This window comes from Castor canadensis, chromosome 1 (assembly GCF_047511655.1).
Source record: "Castor canadensis chromosome 1, mCasCan1.hap1v2, whole genome shotgun sequence".
NCBI classification, from domain to species: Eukaryota; Metazoa; Chordata; class Mammalia; order Rodentia; family Castoridae; genus Castor; species Castor canadensis.
Genome location: NC_133386.1, coordinates 172,547,978 through 172,568,347, shown reverse-complemented (window position 1 = coordinate 172,568,347; position 20,370 = coordinate 172,547,978). Strand labels below are relative to the sequence as shown.

General features: G+C 38.1%; 1 protein-coding gene across 5 annotated transcripts in view; it reads right to left on the bottom strand.

Moving 5' to 3' along the window:
* The window catches only part of Trim44 (tripartite motif containing 44), a 186,342-nt gene that overhangs the window by 110,172 nt on the left and 55,800 nt on the right, over window positions 1-20,370 (bottom strand). For 4 of the 5 annotated variants that reach the window (XM_074044539.1, XM_074044549.1, XM_074044555.1 and 1 more), the window contains exon 4: window positions 15,953-15,972. The exons of the other annotated variant lie outside the window; for it this stretch is intronic. In XM_074044539.1, coding sequence (XP_073900640.1) covers window positions 15,953-15,972 — 20 coding nt within the window. The remainder of the gene's footprint in view (window positions 1-15,952; window positions 15,973-20,370) is intronic. 5 annotated transcript variants of the gene reach the window in all.

Sequence of the window (20,370 nt, the reverse complement as noted above, 5' to 3'; positions counted from 1 at the left end):
AAGTATAAAGTAGACAAGAAAGAGTTAAGTCAAAAAATGTAAACACTGGAGGACCAAAGAAGAATTAATGGAAGAAGAGCTGAGTAAGGAACATTAAGGTTGAGCGTTAAAGTTAAACGTTAAGAGTTGTAAGAAAACTCTTACACGAGCCAAGTCTTGGTAGTAGCAGATACTACTACCTTAAATTAAGGTAATATTAGTATTCTTTTCTTTGATGTAACACAAAAAGATTACTGAAAAAAAAATTATCTCTACACCAAGTCTTCAGACCCAAGCTAATCCTCACATGTAAAGTGCTTAACACTTAACTAGGTACTCAGCAGGTAACATAAGTGGGTTCTATCATAATTTTACTAATTACTACTGCTACAGGAATCCAGTTCCTTCTTTTTCACCATTCATCATCTTGATAAAGAAGCAACACTTGTAATTTGACCCAGTTCAGAAAGAACTAAAGGACCAAAGTGAAGGCTGGAAGGCATGAATCTCTTAGCCTCATAGCTCAGGGCCACTATTTCCTTTATTGAAATATGATACAATGATCTGTCTCATCCATTATGTTGTCTCCAGAAGCAAACTAACAACAGTTCCTCTGCCTAAAGGGGAAGAAGAGGAAGCAGCAGGTGAAGCTCCTAGAATAGTCCATTTTATTTCAAGAGGAAACTATCTCCCCATCATTCTTTAATGTGAACAACACACCCATCATTAGACTTTACTTATTTCATGGGGAACTTCATTGCTAAAAGACCCATGCTAAAAATGTCAATACAATTTACAACAACCAGAATTTGTACTGTATTACTTGTCAACTTCGATGGAGAAAGAAATGTTTTCAAATGACGAGCACTTACATTGGTCAGACACTAAGTAAGGTGGTCTCTTAGATGAGGAAAAAGGAAACAGGAATTAAAACTACTAAAACCAAATCAGAGGCTGAATGCTTAGGGGCAGAATACTGTAAGAAGCATGAATCTCTGAAAGAAGCCCTACAAACATGGGGGTACATAGTGCATACAACAGCAGTCACTTTGTTTAAATCAATTTGGCGACTGCATGGGGTGGGCTTTTTCTTCCCTAACAGGACAAATCTGGTTTGAGTAATGACATTATTATTTATGTAAGCATAAACTGGCATTTTCCTGGGAGGGAGGTTGATAATCAAGACTGAGAATAATTAAGAGAAGACTTTGCTATCACTAAGGTAGCCCTGAAAAAGCAAACTGCCCCTGGATGCTTTAATGTTACTTGGTTCTTAGCAACAATGACAATGCATAAACATATTTCACATAATCATTTGGGAACCATATGGCTTGGGCAAATTGTTCTTTAGGCCAGGGTCTGAGGATAAATGAAGGTACTAAGCTGGGACTCTTATACTGTCAAAGTAGTTTCTGTCAATTTGTTAAGGGTATTAAGTTTGCAGAGAAAATGGATTTATATAATTTCCCACCAATGCTTCCTGGAGAGGTATCAAGCTGAGTTCCTAAAGATTTTCTCTTTCATATCTATAATATCTTATTACTTTCAAAGAACTCACACACTTATTCATTTAATCTCTCCCTCTCAAATTCCATCACCTTACTATTCCCATTTTGTGGATAACAAAGACAGTTTCACAAATAGTTGCTTAAGGTAACTGACCTGCACAAGGTGACCGATTAGTGTAATCAAATCAATCTGAAGTTTTCCTATCCCAAACCAGACTTCTCTTCTTATAAAATAGGGTTTACAAACTATTTATTTTAAAAAATTAATTGGGTGGTCATTATGTTCTACAGCATACAGTGGTGAAAAAGGCAAAAGTCTTTAACTTCATGATACTTATTTCCTTCCTGAGGAAGAAGGAAAATAATGAGTTAAATTCATAATACTCATGTGATGACAAGCGTATGCAGAAAGTCAAAGCAGGGTAAGGAATAAGATCTTAAGAAGCAGTATTTCAGCAGAGGTCAGGATAAAGTAAAATAACAAGCCACATGAGGATCTGGGGATGGATCCTAACATAGGACACAAGGACACAGATAATATGATGTAGGAAGGAACTCCACGTCTGTTTTAAGAATAAGAAAGCAGTCAGGTGCCAGGGACTCACACCTGTAATCCCAGCTACTTAGGAGGCAGAGATCAGGAGGATCGTGGCTTGAAGCCAGCCTGGACAAACAGTCCACAAGACCCTGTCTTGAAAACAACCATCATGAAAAAGGGCTGGTGTAGGGTCTAAGTTCAAGCCCCAATACAGCAAAAAAAAAAAAAAAAAAAAAAAAAAGAAAGCAGTACGCAATGGGGTTAAGTGACCAGCATGAGGATGGAGAGGTAGGTAGGAGCATTATCTTTTGTGACTACATGGGCCCTCTCTCTCCTGGGTAATTCTGAAGCAAATACTGGGTATAATATAATTCATAATTCAAGTATTACATCATCTTCTTTGTATCCTACAAGTTTACTCTAGCTTCCGTGTAAAGAGTGGAATGGAGAGTGGGGGGTGGAAGGTAGAATGAGTAAGACTGCCAACAGGTAGAAGGCAGTAAGTATTCTTGAACAGAAATCACGTAGCTTGGAGTAGGACAGTGGGCTGGAGGTGGCGAGAAGTCTTTTGATTTGACATATTCGTGAAGGTAAATCTGATAGGACTTGTTGATTAACTGGCTATGGAATACAAAGAAAAGAGGGTTGATACAGATTACTGGTCTGAGACAGAATGAAACTGAAGTCAAAGATAAAAGCATTTTGGAAAGAGAGGAAAAACGAAGTTTTGAACAAAAGTAGCTATAAAAGCAAATACATGGAATGTAGAGCAAAAAGTCCTTCAAGTCTTGACTCTCAACACTTGTAGTTCTAGCTGGACAACTTAAGGCAAGTTATTTACTCTCATCCAATTCTCTCATATATATAATAGGGAGATAGCAAAACCACTGATAAAATAAGAAAATAGATGTTTGTGAACACCCTGTAAATTGTAAAGGTGTTAAATCAAGGTCAATTTTTTCTTGTTTTCTGGTAAATGCTTATTTAATGACTCATATTTGAACCTTGGGTTACAAACAAAATGTCTTCACAAATATCATTATAAAAAGACTTAGCTTTGTATCATCTATTCCTATTTTATCTGTTTAGCACTTTACATTTTTAAAGAATATAGTGCATCCTTTACATTTCTTATTTGCTTTTCTTATATATTTCTTTCATATATATTATCTCACTTGATTCTTCATATAGACAGAGTGAGTACTAATGCCACTGGATAACAGACGAGAAAAGTGAAAGGCAGATAAATTCTACTGTGGGTCTGACATCATGATTTCACAACTTTCCTCTCTGGCCTTCAAGTCAGAAAACTGTGATTTTGGTGTATAATCCATTTGGCATCAAAGCCTGGTCAGATTAGGGAAATTTCTGACATACTGAATGCTGAGCACTTCCATAATCACTAGTGAAAAAACAAAAAAACAACACAACTTAAAATATTGACTTAAAATTGGAAAAATATCATTGTTGGGCATTACTTGGTATTTAGTAATATTCCTTGTCATTGATGATCCATTCATTCATTTATGCAATATTTGAGGGTCTACTCTGCAAGACAATGTGCTATGTTTGGTATTCAGTATACAGTATGCAAATGAAAAGTATACAAAACTTACTTACAGTGCTATCTTATCTACAGATGGAATTATGGACAAGCTTTTCTTTTAAATGTTGATTAAAAAATATTTTAGCAGTCCTTTCTAAGGCTTCTTTCCCCAAGAATATGTATCAGTTCTATCATCTATATACTTGATAGTCACACTTTCAACTGTGGTGCAAATAAATTACACCAGTAATAGTAGAGAAATGGTGTAGACACTCCAGTTACTTTAAGCAAAATACAATGAGGAGGAGGAAATTTCACACTAAGCAGATGTTGCCTCTTAATCTCTGATCCCAAAAGGTAGGGAAGAACAAGCAGCATTACCCAGAGTGTATCTTAAGGAACACTGCTTCTGAAGGATACTTATGCGTAATGAGTTAAGAATCTAGTGGTCAATATATTTGGGAATGCTAGGTTAAAGAAAGTAAACAGGTTTCATCTTAACAGGGCTACTCCAAGTTTTAACTACATCTTGGTATTTGTAGATCTCCAAGAAGAAGGTAAGTAAGTAGCTCTTGCCAACTTACTAGAACATGGAACCTTAGTTTAGAAGATAATGTTGATGACTCAATGTTCAACTGAATTTACTCAGGAAGCTCTGTATTGGGAGACTTCAACTGAGAGATCTGTGTGACATGCATCTTTTTAGTAGGCTGTTGATTCATTAAGCTTGCAGGGATCTGAGCAAACACAGAACAAACTATGCCCATAAAATGTGTTAAGGAGATGAAGTGCTATAGGACTGTGTCTGGTTTTGCTTTCTGCTACCGCTCCAACATGTAACACTGCCTGGCACATAGTGAATACTTGATAAAATTTGTTAAATACATAGATAAAGGAATGAAGTTGACAGAAGGCTCATGGAGATTTCAGAATGAGTGGCCACAGGTTTTCTGGTTTTAGTTATTTCAGTTTCCATATCTAGAATTCTAGACAGTGGTGAAATTATTTTCTTAGAACAAAAGATGGAGAATTATTCCAATAGCCTTTTGCATCATGACCCTGATCTAATCTAATAAAAGGTTATACTGTTTTTTGTTAATGAACAACACATTAATGTTTTGCTCTGAAATACCATCTCTATTATGCAGACAAAATTACATTTTCTAACATAATTATTATGTCGGTCAAACTCCCAAATTTTTATATTGTTTCATTTGCATACCAGATTCTTATTTCATCAAACCTCTAGAAAACTGTGGGTAATCTCAGTTTTTAGCAATGATTATCAATCATTATTCTATCTTATGCATATATTCCTGCCAGGCAGAAGAACTGGGCAAGATTTAATTTCCCCGTAATAGGTCTTAAAAGAAAAACAAATCGGTCTCTGACAAATGTGTTTTTAAATTACACACCACTTACATTTCTAAACCCTAGAGGCTCTAGCAATGTAAACTCTTTCAGGGTAGGGACCTCGAATGTTTTGTTCACAAATGTACTCAAAGACAATGTAGGAGCAAAGCAGGCACTCCATAAATACTGCTGAATTAATGCTATGCTACTGTTTTAAAGTAAAATCTCCCCTTGCCCTTCTTCATGGAAGTTTGGTTAAAACTGTTCATTACAGGAGTTTTGGACAGCATTGTATAACATCACAGGTCATCTCCTCTCCAAGCCTTAATCCAACCTGCCAAAGAATTAAGTCAGGAGAAAAATCTTAATTGACACTTATTCACCTGATCATGGCTTGGGATATAGGGTTAATTTGGAGCTACTGACTGACAAATTTTAAAAACAGAATAGAACATTGTCCAATTTTGTTCATTTGGGGATTTTTATTTTGCAATTTACATAATTTTCTGGAAGAACATTATTTCCTTTTTTATTATTAAATTTTTATATTCACCATGATTTCTGTATGTAGTAGTACAGATTCTATTTTATCAATACACTGACTAGGATGATAGGATTCACTATACTGACTTATTAACTCTGTGACCTTGGCCAAAGTACAGAGCTCTCTCAGTCTACTTTCTAGCTTGTTGCAGGGACTAAATGAGACAAACATGCACTTGAGCGCTGGCCACTTTCATTACTCCAATCTCTGAAGGACTGATAGATTAACTGCCATGTGATCATGTACCTAAACAAGCTGATCATCTCTGTAAAGCCTTTTATTTTCTTTCTAATAAAATTCTTCTTCCATTCCAAGCACAGAAGTAGAAACACTCAAGAAGTGTGCTCTGTGGATCCTATTTTATCCCTAAGCACTAATTCTTCCTGCAGAGTTTAGACAGCATTTCTGGATTGCTTCTGGCTGAGTGGCATCATTTAGGGTAGTCATTCATCTGGTCCTTGTACTTCTTTTCACAGCCTATATACCATTCTTCTTTCCTCATGTGGTTCCTTAAAGAGACTCGATTGGCTGGGGTGGCCTGATCCTTCATTTTAGCTTATCAAAAATTCCTTACTAGAGGGATGAGCCCTGAATACTAGGAGCATGCTGGGCTGGAGCATCTGTGCCTTGCTTTTTTTTTTTAATCTATGCAGCTTGCCAATAATTGCTAAGTTTTCCCTCCTGCAATAATTATCTCCCCCCACCTCCCCACCTCCCCACCCCCTCCCAGTTAATTATCAGTTCTAGAATTAAACTGCTTGCTTCTCCTGGTGTTGCTATGGCAACAGTTGGCCTGCACCTGCCACTGGGTGAACAGTGGCTCTTTCAGAAGAGGCAATGGCAGTTGCTGGCTCCACAGAAGTCAGGGAGTAAAGTAATGTTTACCTGTCTAGGGAGAGAAGTTCCTGTTCACTCTACCTCAGGCACTTTTCTGGCAAACCTTACCTCAACTTTCTTCTTAAGCTGCTTGCTGATATTCAACAAAGAAAATGAAAAAAAGAATCTGATAAAAATGCCAAATCCTTTGGCTTGCCACAATCCTATCCATCAGCTTTACTTAGTCCCAGCCAACAAGTTAGAAGATATAAACCTTCTATCTCTTGACAAAGGCAGGACAGTATAATGGTTGAAAGCATAGAATTTTAAGCCTGATGAATCTGGATTCTAATTCTAGTTGTGTCATCATTGTCTGAGTAACAGTACCTTAGATCACATAAAATGGTACAATTCCCCCATATCATCTAGACCAAGATGCGTCTAACAGAGTAGAGAAATGCTGAGAAGTGCTATTCTCTATGTCTTCACTGAAATTCTGTCAGCTCCTCCCTCTCTGTACTGTTTTTCTCATACTCAATCTTACCTTCCTTTAAATAGAATTGATGGGACCAGAGTGTAAAGAGACAAGTACTCACCAAGGAAACAAATGCTTTGCATTTTACAACTACATTGTACGTACAGGGAACAACTGGTAGTGGTGCTAAGGAGTAGGAGTGAGGCATTTATATAAGGTGTTTACTTTCCCAAAACCCCTGCTTAAGGGTAAGAAAGTATTTCCTTCATTAACCTGCAACCACTCATGTTTGGGTCATAAGTCTAAACAAGTGTATTTTGTCCTATGGTAAAAATCTTACCATTTAGGGTACCCTAGTTTTATTTCAGCTTTCTTTTAAATAGAATTGATGGAACCAGAGTGTAAGGAAACATGTACTCACTAAGGAAACAAAACACCCTGTGTTTTACAAGCACACTGAAACCTACAGAGAACAACTGGTAGTGGTGCTAAGTCACAGGGGGAGTCTACCCCTGCACAGGAGTTTGTCTATCTTATCTGAAGCCATCTCTCTGCAGTCCCAATTTTAAGGAAACTTGCACTTACTGACTAAACCTCATACCATCTTGAACAAAGAAAAACAAAACAAAACCCCACCAGCATGTGCTCCCAGAATCTGTTATGAGGTCTATGTGTAAGTTGCTGGATAAAAAACATCAATGCAGTTTAGCAACATAGAACTTTCAAAAAGACAAAAGACCCTCAGAAGTCATTGGGAAAATGGAGTTATTGACCTCTTGTGGACCTCTAACTGGGAAAAAGCAAGAAGATGCTTGAGACCAGCAGGTTTCTCCTAAAATGAAAAAGACACAATGAACAACAATTTTGGTGTGGCTACCCACAGGTAAAGGGGGCATAATCAAGGACATCAAATTCAGTTTTTCTTAAAATAGACTGGAGTTTTGACCCCATGAAATCTATTCTACTTAGCACCAATCTGAAAGTCAATCAAGTATGAAGCCAATCAAGAAAGAAGAGAACAAGGCCATGGCCAGACTCCTTAGCGTTAACTTAACTCATGACCAATATGGCGTTCTTTTACATTAATTTAATTCTTTACTAGTTTTAAAGAACAGCATATATGCCCTTTATTTGGAAAACGCTGGTGCTTTCATATTGCTTTTCTCCATAATTCAGATGGAATTAGGTAACTGCTTTCCAAACTTGACTTTAAATTAGAAGGTAAAAGCTGTCAAAATAGGGATATAAATGGAAAACAAATCAAACAAACAACTTCCTTTCACACTGCTTTATCTCCATCACTTATTTTTCCATCTAAAGTAAATCCAAGCCGGGTGCCAGTGGCTCCTGCCTGTAATCCTAGCTACTCAGGAGGCAGAGATCAGGAGGGTAGAAGTTGAAGCCACCCCAGGTAAATAGTTTGAGACCCTATCTTGAAAATTCCCAACATAAAAAGAGCTGGCGGAGTGACTCAAGTAGTAGAGTGCCTGCCTAGCAGGCGTGAGGCCCCTGAGTTCAAACACTACTACTGCCAAAATAAATAAAGTAAAGTAACAAATCCAAAAGGATAATACTTTTAATGCTTCATAGCATACTTGTCCTTTAAGTATAATAAGATGTCAGATTTTGATGGGGAAACTGAGGCACAAAAGAAGCAAACAGAGCTGGGAGCAATGGGTCACACTTGCAATTCTAGATACTCAGGAGGCAGAGATCGGTGGATAAGGACATGAGGCCACCATGGGCAAAAAGTTAGCAAGACCCCAATCTCAACAAAAAAGTCAGGTGTGATGGCATGTGTCTGTCATCCCAGTTATGTGGGAGGCACAGGTAGGAGGACTGCAGTCCAGGCCAGCCTGGGCAAAAAGTGTGAGACCCTTCCTACCTGAAAAATAACTAAAACAAAAAGAGATGGGGACCTGGCTCAAGTGGTACAGCACCTGCGCAGAAAGTTCGAGGCCCTCAGTTCAAATTACAGTACCAGAGGGAGGTGGGAAGGAAGGAGAAAATACTTATCCATGACAAATCAAGACATAGCAAGAGAGAGAAATCCCTAAGATGCACAAGTCTGTTCAACTCTTGGGGCAATGCTATAGTCAAGAGGTAAAGTGTAACAGAAAATGGTACAAACCTTGATGCCTCAACATGGTATCCAAGGCCCTTTATAAACTGGACTCAACCCACCTTTCAGTTTCATCAATTGCACAGTCTAGACATGCAGTTTACTCACTCATTTCACACAACACATGCATTTTCATTCCTTTGAGCTTTTATACTTGTTGGTCTGTCTGGATGGCCTTCCCAGCCTTTTTATCTGAAAATACTTAGCCCTACACATTTGTCAAAGTCCAGAAGAAATGCTATCTTTTCTAATTCTATTTTCTGAGTTAGCTGTACCATATTCTATTTCCAACTTATTTATTTTGTAAGACCATTATAGTGCAGTGGTTAAGAACTTGCACTCTGGAGTCAGACTACTTCGGTTTGGATGCTGATTCTACCACTTTTTGGTTCTATGACCTCATGAATGTATAACCTCTGTGCAATTCAGTTTTTCCATCTCAAATAAGAAACTGAGGTAACATATAAACCACTTATTATGACTACTGTGAGAAATAAATGATCTAATATGTGTAAAGACAAAATACTCCCATAGTTGGCATTTCATAAATGCTTCTTTATAATGTTTTAATATTATTATTATATTAAACTTAAATATGAAATTAAAATTATTTATTCAGCTCTGTCTTCAAAGTAGACTTTGAGATCTTTAAATGCGGGAAAAAATTCTCAGACATTCTCATATTCCCAGGCCTAGCATGGGACCTAGCACACATTAGGTACTCTAAGAAGTTTGCTGAACAAATTAATGAATGAATTCCTCTTGCCTGTCTGAGAGGTTAGGGAATAGAGGTACCGGAGCAAAGTGTTACCCTGATAAGCTCTGAGGTCAAATATATAAACAAAGCTACCCTGCCAAGCATCATAATTACTGCTGCACTGGATGGCAAACAAAAGCTGATCAGAGTAGAACCACAACATGAAAAGTGACATCTAGGCCCCTTCCTACCATCCCTTTTCCTCAGAATTATGAAACCAGAAAAGGCAGGCAGATGTGTGATAGAAAATAGGTTGCTCCCAGGTAGCATTTTCATCTGGAGGCAGATGAAATACATCAGAAGAACCTCAGGTGAATTTTTCAGCTGTGAATTAATTCTTGGGTTAATAAATCAACATGTACCAAAACTAAGTTGTGACTCTCACAGGCAAATTTGTGAGAATCAATTACTTTAGCAAGGAAGTTTACTTTTGGAATAGGCAGGTAAACAAGGCATAGCATGGTTTAATTCTTCACCTTGCTAAGTTAGGGGATAAGAAATCCATCTCAGCATGGGAAAGCAAAGTCAGTTCAGGCTCTGTAACACAGAATGTCTATGCTGAACACAATTTATATGTTGGAACCCACCCTGCATAATGTCACAAGTATCAGATCCATTTTCTTCAGCTTCTAGACAGGCCTCCTGAAATGAAGATAATGCAACAACCAAACCATGAGTTTGCAATCAGAGGACAAAAGAACCCTCAGTGTATCACTAACTTAATCCTCTTTCATTTCTACAACCTCTAGAAAGTCAGAAAGAGAAATGCCGTATCAAAGAACATGGTTATTCACTTAGAGTGGAGGAAAAAGAAAACCTAGCACACAACCACAAGATAATTTTTAAAGAAACAAAAGATTTAAAAAAAAATTAAAAAACAAATTACTTAATCTATATGCTGATTCTTTCCACTACATATTGTGCTAAAGGTGCTAATATTGAACCTTTTGCTTCCTAGCTGCCATGAGGTAAGCAGTCTCCTCCACCTCTGTTCCCTACCCATGATGCAAATGCCTCACCACAAGCCCCAAAGCAACATGGACTGAATCCTTTGAAACCATGAGCCAAAATAAATCTTTCTTCAAGTTGTCTATGTCAGGTGTTTTGTTGTAGCCACAGAAAGATAACCAACACAAAGTGGGGATAGGAGGGAAGTGACAGTATTTACACAGAAATAATTAAGTACAGTCTTGGTTGGTACCAGTGCGAGGGGAGGATACAAGGAAAGGGTGAAAGAGGGTAACTATGGTGGGAATATTATGTACTTCTGTACGAAAATGGAAAAACAAGACCTGCTGCAATGAGTCTAAGAAAGAGGGGATAAAGGAGAATGATAAGGAGGTGAATTTAACTATGATATATTGTAAGCACTTTTGTAAATGTCACAATCTACCCCCAGTACAATAATATAATAAAAATACAATTTTTTAAAAAAATACAATGTAAATGTCAGCTCCAAGGTCACACAGTCAGTCACAAGCATAACCAAGAATAGAAGTGAAGTGGGCTGACTCCTAAGCCCCTACTCCTTCTGAACATGCTTCCTGTCTGATCATAGGATCAGCATGGGTCACTTCAAACTGATCTCAGCAGGAGCTTTTTACCTAAATAACAGTCATCCTTGAAGATGAAAAATCCTACAGAAGTTTTAAGTATGGCTGATACTATTAAAAAACCATTTCTCTACTAGTTTAAAAAGAAAAATCACAGAAAACCTTAGTAGCCAATTGAAATTTAATTCTGATCTTTCTCCTCCTCCTCTGAACACAAGAGTTTCAGGGTCTTTCCCTCTCTGATTCCTCACCCCACACAACTGCATTCACACCAGCAGATCACACTGCCACCCCCTCTCCTCAGTATACATCACTTCTCAGCAGGCTCTGGCAGGAGTAGAGAAGCAGCCAATCTGTGACGGAGCAAACACGATCTCCCATAATAGCACAGAGAATACAGAAAATTGCTGCCAAAAGTGTAAATTGCTTTTTTGCTTGGAAAAAAATCACTCTGCGCTTTGAAGACACCCTCTTATGACATGACTCCACAGCAGTTAATATCCATGTTCTACATATTAAGACTTTTGCTCCTCCATGCCCTCTGAGAACCCTTGCCAGCTATATGACTGTTTCACAAAGGTAGTGATTCTGGGGTGGGGGAAGGTTTCAAAGGAAGGCTTGCTTGGATGCTCTCCAGAGAGCACCCCTTTTGCTGCTGGTGTTGGAGGATACTGTGTAAGGATGAAACAAAGAAATTATCTCCATGTAATGATAAAAGCTAAGGAGAAGACAAGTAGCTTACAGAAAACAGGCTATAGCCATTCAATGTCAACTGGAGCAAGAACAGCCAGGTTAGAGGAACCAGACTAAAATGAACCTCTGAGGACGATGTGTGAATTCTCTTGGCTTCCATAAGGAATCACAGAGGAAAGTGTGCTGCATCTTGGAAACAATGCAAATAGTGGTTACATGAGCCATGAAACCAGACCAGATTCAAGTCCTGCCACTTACTAGCCTTGTGATCTAGGGTGACTTAATGTGTCTAAGTGTTTATTTCCTCATTTGGCAAGTGGGATACACAAAAAACTTCGCATGAGGATTAAAAGAGAAGATGTATAAAATGCTTTGCACACAATAAATCTTCAATAAATGGCAACTATGATTATTATTGTTATTAATATTAATTAGCAGGACAATTATACAATAAAACTCAGGGCACGGAATCTGGCTATGTCCTAACAAAGTTCAGGAGATCAACGCTGAAAAGAGGAGAGAAGGTAAGGAGACTTCAGCTGGTAGAAAGGAAGATCCATTACAGACAAATGTTTCCATACAACTTTTCTTTGTTCCTTCCACATGGAGACTGGTTGGAATCTATTTCTCTCTTGATTTCAGTGTAGACAGTGGGAAAGTAGCTTCATGGAAAGAATACTAACAAAGAAGGCAAAGGCATAATAACCCAAGTAGAACTGGAAACTTAAGAGTTTCCAGATCCATTTCTTGTCCATCCTTTGCATAGAGCAACCTGCACTTCCTTCCTGCCTACCTTACAGATCAGGCCCTCATTTAATTTGTTAGCAGTACAGAACAAATTTTGGGAAAAAAATTCTATTTGGCTTGTTTGAAATGGTAAAGTGTATATCATAAATGAGAGAAATTTCAAATCAAAGACAATCTGCCCTGAAGTGTTAATTGGAATAAATTGGGCCAAATTATAGTTGAACACAAATAAACTGAATGGAACCAACGAGTGTGAACTTAAAGGTTAAAAAGAAAATTTTATTCCTCTTTCCTCTTTCTGCCAAATTGGAACGTGTGCTTCAAGTGCTCACTATACCAAAAAAGGATTCTGTCAAGTCCCAGTACAAGAGAATCCTACTGATGTCCATAGCAGCCTGGCTTGAGAGAGACAGCTTGACATCTTAGTTGCTAGTAAAGAAACTCTATGCCTCACCACTGCCTTGTCAAAATGACATGAAGGCATTCACAATTAAACTCTAAAGCTAGTATCTCACACTGAATAGTATCTTTGAGGGGGGTTAATCTCTTCATAAGGTCCTTGTATTCTTGTAATCAACATGACTCTGGCATGTGGCCTAAAGACAAAATGAGTGTTCAGTCTAATCAGGCTCTCCCAAGACAGAAATGTCACTGGTATCCTGTGGAGCCTGCACATTATTTCTGCCAAGGTATTTTCTCTATCATGGTTTTATCTGAACTCTCCTTCTGGAAAAGAAGGTCTAGAACTGTGCCTAGCCTACATTTTAAGGGGCCAGAGCTCATCTTGAGACTAGAAGACATGAAGTTGCCAAGGAGAATTTGATGTGTAAATCAAATACTGTGCAAAATGATGAAAACCCAGTTGATAATTAAAGAAGATACTGACTTAGGTTCCCATCATTGCTAGCCTAGTGCTATGGTTGGGATATGAATTGTCCCCCAAAGGTTCATGTGCTTGACACTTGGTCTCCAGGATGGCAATACTGAGAAGTGGTGGGACCTTTAAGAGTTAGGGCCTGCAGAAAGTGATCAAATCATGGGGGCAAAACTCTTGGAAGGGATTAATGCAGGTCTTATGGAGCTGATTAGTTCCAGGAAGAAGGACACCTCCCCTGAATCTCTCATGCACATGTTCTACCATGAGGCCCTCTTCACTGTCAATCAGATACTGGTGCCATATACCTGATCCTCCACAGAAGGATAAATTTCTTTATAAAGTACCTGGCCTCAGGTACTTTGTTAGAGAATAGAAAACAAACTAAGACACCTAATCTAACTAGTTTCCCAGGCTTCTAATCTGTCTCCAATTAATTTTCTATTCTGTAGGCAGCAGAGATTTCTAAACTGCAAACCTACTCAGATTAATTCTTTCTTTAGGAAATTTTAATGGCTTCTGACTAACTTCAAGATAGAGCTCAAATACCTTAAGAAGGCCTATAAGGCTCTAATAATCTAGGCTCTACTTTCTTTCCTCTACGCTTGTCTGTATCTTTTATACCAGTCTGATGCTTGCTCCTGCTTTGAGTGCTTTCTCATCATTCAGACCACTTTTTATATATAACTTTTCTGCTGAGCCTCATCTAATCCACCAAGACTGACTCAGGAACCCTTCCTCAAGCAGCCTGGACTCCCTCAAGCAGCCTGGACTCCCTCATCACAGTACTTTCCACACAGTCTTAAGTGCTCATTATATGCTCCCTCTCACTCTGGACTCAGAATTCACAAATATAGGACTGTGTCTGCCTTAATCACCATTTATATATTCAGTATGTGGCAACAATGCCTGACACAATAGGGTCACAAATGTATTTTAAATGGATAAAAGGAAGGAAAGGAGGGAGAGAGGAGGAAACCACAAAATGGAAGAAACCTGTTCCTGAGCATGAATGGAAGACAGAATTTGAGGAGATTCCCTGAAACTCTGCAGGTTTGAAGCAGGGTGCCTGTGACTTTAGCCACAGCAGACAAGGAAATGGGTAGTTTCTTACATTTCTAAGGGGAAGGTTGAGAACCAAAGTTCTTAATGAAAGAAGTACCAGGAGATGCGGATGTAGAATAACGTGTGGCACTTCTTAAGAAAGGAGGGTTCAGGATGTAGGGAGGAAAAGGAACTACATTTGTTGATTTGAAATAAAACCAAAGAGTCAGATCCTGGCTCCAGTAAGGCAACCTTGGACAATTAATTCATTTAGCTTTTCACAAGGGACTTGAACTAGATTATTGAGCAGAAGCTCCTCAGAATCTATTGGGATGAAGAAAAAAGATTCACCAATGTATGTGGCCCTAAATCTAACTACAAAAAAAATAGTTTTTACACACTGAAGTTCTATTTAACATTCATTTGAAAACAAATGGAAGTACTTCTGCTAAAAATAAAGTTTGAGTAACAGGGGCCTTCTGAAACTTCCCTAGTCTTTAGTTCTTAAGCCTATGTGACAGACAGGACCTGTCCGGCTATTCCATTTTATTGGTACAAATATCCATTGACTGTGTTGATGGCACAGCTGCAGCACTTACTTCAATCTGTTCTTACTGCTTGAGCAGAATGACAGAAAAAGTAAGTAAACCAAAGTCCAGGTTCACAGAAAGACAGAGGCAATAATGAAATGTACTTTGCATTTCAAAGAAACCCAAAAGCATTTTTCCCCCTAAACAAAGTTTTATATACCTATGACCTAGGATTCATTATATAGGTGTCTTGGGTAAGCTGCAAGATGTTATAGGTCAGAAATAAAGATCACTAGACCAGAGCACATTAAAAAATATTCAATTTCAAGCTGGGAGCAATATCTCTCTTCTGTAATCCCAGCTACTAGGGAGGTAGACATCAGGAGGACTGAGGTTCAAGGCCAGCTCAGTCAAGAAGTTAGTGATACTCTCATCTCACAAAACAAGCCAAGTGTGGTGGTATCTGCCTGCCATCCCAGCTACAAGGGAGACCAGCTGCAGGCAAAAAACAAGTCCCTATCTAAAAAATAACCTAAAGCAAAAAGGGCTGGAGGTGTGGTTCATGTGGTGAAGCACTTGAAGCACAAAGCCCTGAATTCAAACTCCAGTAATGCCAAGAGAAAAAAAAAAGCAGTCACTGTCATTACATCCTGTACACATCTACCTTTATCTGAAGGTTACAGGCAGGAAGTGACACAGATGGGGAAGGAGATGGGAGTCTTACAAAATAAGATCTTTAAAGCCCTGGCTTAAGATGAAGATCCCTTTTCTGTGCTATTCCTTGGCTGTCCCTATTTCATGGGGCATTAAAAGGCCACAAATGTCACTTTACCTCAATTCTGAGAACAGATAGCAGCAATAGTTTAATCTTACCTGGGTCCTTCCTCGTCACCCTGAAAGACAACAGAAAGAAACAGCATTAGAAATCATCACTGGTAGAAACCAATTTAAATTTCTTTCTTTTCCCTCTCTACTCCCAACCTTAAAGCAAAGAGTATGCATTTATTGTAACAAAGATGTGTAAGGGCCAAAACAAGGGCTAATATAATCCTATGTTCGAACTGTCACAGAGATGGTCTGATAATTTGCCCTTGCAAGCAGAGAAGTGAATGCACAGACCTAGGAAGCCTTGCCTTCTTATTTGTATGGCTGGAAGTATTTAGTTCTGAGAAAACTGAGTGCCCCAAAATAGCAGCAGGTCTTAGGCAAAAAATAACCAGCTTCAAAAGCATCAAGCTGTGTCCTTCAAAAACTCATTTCTGCCTTAGTCTGGCATTTTTTTCCCTTCAAACATGAATTCTGTAACTCTAATACATAGCATATTAAGATGGAAAGGGTACTGAACTGGACATAGAATATTATGATTCCAGTCCAAGCTCTGAAACTTATTAACTGTCTGCCTGTGGGGAAGCTACTTAATTAATCTAGACCTTGGTCTTCTCCTTTGTAAGAGGGTAGTTCTGAAATTTCATTATACATATCATTCTTCAGCAAAACAATGGCTTTTCTCTTTTTCTTGTCCACTCTGCAAAAATAATGTGTGAGTATGGCTTTTCCAGGTATTACATTCTCTGAATCTAGCTTTATTGGTAATGATCACAGCAGGTTCCTCTCAGCCTCCTCCTGAAAGCAAATGGAAATGACTGAAGACTTTCCAAGGGATTCCACTTTTCCTTTTGGTGACAGAGTATCTTTCACATCTCCTTTTTAGTCATTCAGGGCTGGTCTCAATACGGAATGTACCTTCTGATTGTGCTCCCCAGAGAATCAATGAATGAATGAATGAATGAGTGAATGAGTGAATGGATGAATAGATTCCAATTGGGAAAAAGGACAACGAGCTGGAGTCAAACACTTCTGTGTTCAAATCTTGACTTCAGAGGCCGGGTGTGGTGGAACACATCTATAATCCCAGCTACTTGGGAGGCAGAGATCAGGAGGATGGAAGTGTGAGCCAGCCCAGTCAAAAAGTTAGTAAGACCCTATTTAAAAAACAAGCTGATTCAAAATAGATGGAGCAATAAAAGTCTTCCATGATAAGCAGAAACTAAAACAATATGTGACCACAAAGCCACCATTACAAAAGATTCTGCAAGGGATCCTACACACAGAAAGTGACACCCAACTTAACCATGAAAAGGCAGGCAGCACCAAACCACAGGAAAAGAAAAAGCAAGATAGTAGAGAGTAACATCAAGTTAGGTACAATCAAACCTTCAAACAACTAAGACAACTAAATGGCAGGAATCACCACATACCTATCAGTACTAACACTTAATGTTAATGGACTTAATTCACCCATCAAAAGACACCGTTTGACAAAATGGATTAAAAAAGAAGATCCAACAATTTGTTGCTTACAGGAGACTCATCTCACCGACAGAAATAAGCATATGCTTAGGATGAAAGGCTGGAAGAAGATTTACCAAGCCAATGGCCCCCGAAAACAAGCAGGAGTAGCAATACTTATCTCTGACAAAGTAGACTTCAAACCTACATTGATCAAACGAGATAAAGAAGGACATTCCATACTAATAAAAGGGGAAATAGACCAAAAGGAAATACTAATCATCACTCTGTACGCACCCAATGTCAACGCACCCAATTTCATCAAACATACCCTGAAAGACCTAAAAGCATATATAAACGCCAACACAGTGGTTGTGGGAGACTTTAACACTCCATTATCATCAATAGATAGGTCATCCAAACAAAAACTCAATAAAGAAATCCAAGATCTAAAATATGCAATAGATCAAGTGGACCTAGTAGATGAATACAGAACATTTCATCCAACCTCTACACAATATACATTCTTCTCAGCAGCCCATGGAACCTTCTCCAAAATAGATCCTATCCTACGGCACAAAGCAAGCCTCAGCAAATATAAGAAAACAGAAATAATACCGTGCATACTATCTGACCACAATGCAGTAAAAGTAGAACTCAACAACAAAAGTAAACACAAAAAACATGCAAACAGCTGGAAACTAAATAATCCATTACTTAATGAAGAGTGGATCATCGATGAAATAAAAGAGGAAATTAAAAAGTTCCTGGAAGTCAATGAAAATGAAAACACAACCTACCGGAACCTATGGGACACAGCTAAGGCAGTCCTGAGAGGAAAGTTTATAGCCATGAGGGCATATATTAAAAAGAGTGAAAGATCCCAAATCAATGACCTCATGATACATCTCAAACTCCTAGAAAAACAAGAACAAGCAAATCCCAAAACAAATAGAAGGAGAGAAATAATAAAAATAAGAGCTGAAATCAACGAAATAGAAACCAAAAAAAACCATACAAAGAATTAATGAAACAAAAAGTTGGTTCTTTGAAAAAATAAACAAGATTGATAGACCCCTGGCAAACCTGACTAAAATGAGGAGAGAAAAAAACCGAAATTAGTAGAATCAGAAATGCAAAAGGGGAGATAACAACAAACACCATGGAAGTCCAGGAAATCATCAGAGACTACTTTGAGAACCTATATTCAAATAAATTTGAAAATCTTAAAGAAATGGACAGATTTCTAGATACATATGATCATCCAAAACTGAACCAAGAGGAAATTAATCACCTGAATAGACCTATAACACAAAATGAAATTGAAGCAGCAATCAAGAATCTCCCCAAAAAGAAAAGTCCAGGACCTGATGGATTCTCTGCTGAATTCTATCAGACCTTTAAAGAAGAACTGATACCAACCCTCCTTAAACTGTTCCACGAAATAGAAAGGGAAGGAAAACTGCCTAATACATTTTATGAAGCCAGTATTACACTTATCCCAAAACCAGGCAAAGACACCTCCGAAAAGGAGAACTATAGGCCAATCTCTTTAATGAACATTGATGCAAAAATCCTCAACAAAATAATGGCAAACCGAATTCAGCAACACATCAAAAAGATCATTCACCACGACCAAGTAGGCTTCATCCCAGGGATGCAGGGGTGGTTCAACATACGAAAATCAATAAACGTAATAAACCACATTAACAGAAGCAAAGACAAAAACCACTTGATCATCTCAATAGATGCAGAAAAAGCCTTTGATAAGATCCAACATCATTTCATGATAAAAGCTCTAAGAAAACTAGGAATAGAAGGAAAGTTCCTCAACATTATAAAAGCTATATATGACAAACCTGCAGCCAGCATTATACTCAACGGAGAAAAACTGAAACCATTCCCTCTAAAATCAGGAACCAGACAAGGATGCCCACTATCTCCACTCCTATTCAACATAGTACTGGAATTCCTAGCCAGAGCAATTAGGCAAGAAGAAGGAATAAAAGGAATACAAATAGGTAAAGAAACTGTCAAAATATCCCTATTTGCAGACGACATGATCCTATACCTTAAAGACCCAAAAAACTCTACTCAGAAGCTTCTAGACATCATCAATAGCTATAGCAAGGTAGCAGGATATAAAATCAACATAGAAAAATCATTAGCATTTCTATACACTAACAATGAGCAAACGGAAAAAGAATGTATGAAAACAATTCCATTTACAATAGCCTCAAAAAAAATCAAATACCTAGGTGTAAACCTAACAAAAGATGTGAAAGACCTCTACAAGGAAAACTATACACTTCTGAAGAAAGAGATTGAGGAAGACTATAGAAAGTGGAGAGATCTCCCATGCTCATGGGTTGGTAGAATCAACATAGTAAAAATGTCGATACTCCCCAAAGTAATCTACATGTTTAATGCAATTCCCATCAAAATTCCAATGACATTCATTAAAGAGATTGAAAAATCTACTGTGAAATTTATATGGAAACACAAGAGGCCACGAATAGCCAAGGCAATACTCAGTCAAAAGAACAATGCAGGAGGTATCACAATACCTGACTTCAAACTATATTACAAAGCAATAACAATAAAAACAGCATGGTACTGGCACAAAAACAGACATGAAGACCAGTGGAACAGAATAGAGGATCCAGATATGAAGCCACACAACTATGAGCAACTTATCTTTGACAAAGGAGCTAAAAATATACGATGGAGAAAAAGCAGCCTCTTCAACAAAAACTGCTGGGAAAACTGGTTAGCAGTCTGCAAAAAACTGAAACTAGATCCATGTATATCACCCTATACCAAGATTAACGCAAAATGGATCAAGGATCTTAGTATCAGACCACAAACTCTTAAGTTGATACAAGAAAGAGTAGGAAATACTCTGGAGTTAGTAGGTATAGGTAAGAACTTTCTCAATGAAACCCCAGCAGCACAGCAACTAAGAGATAGCATAGATAAATGGGACCTCATAAAACTAAAAA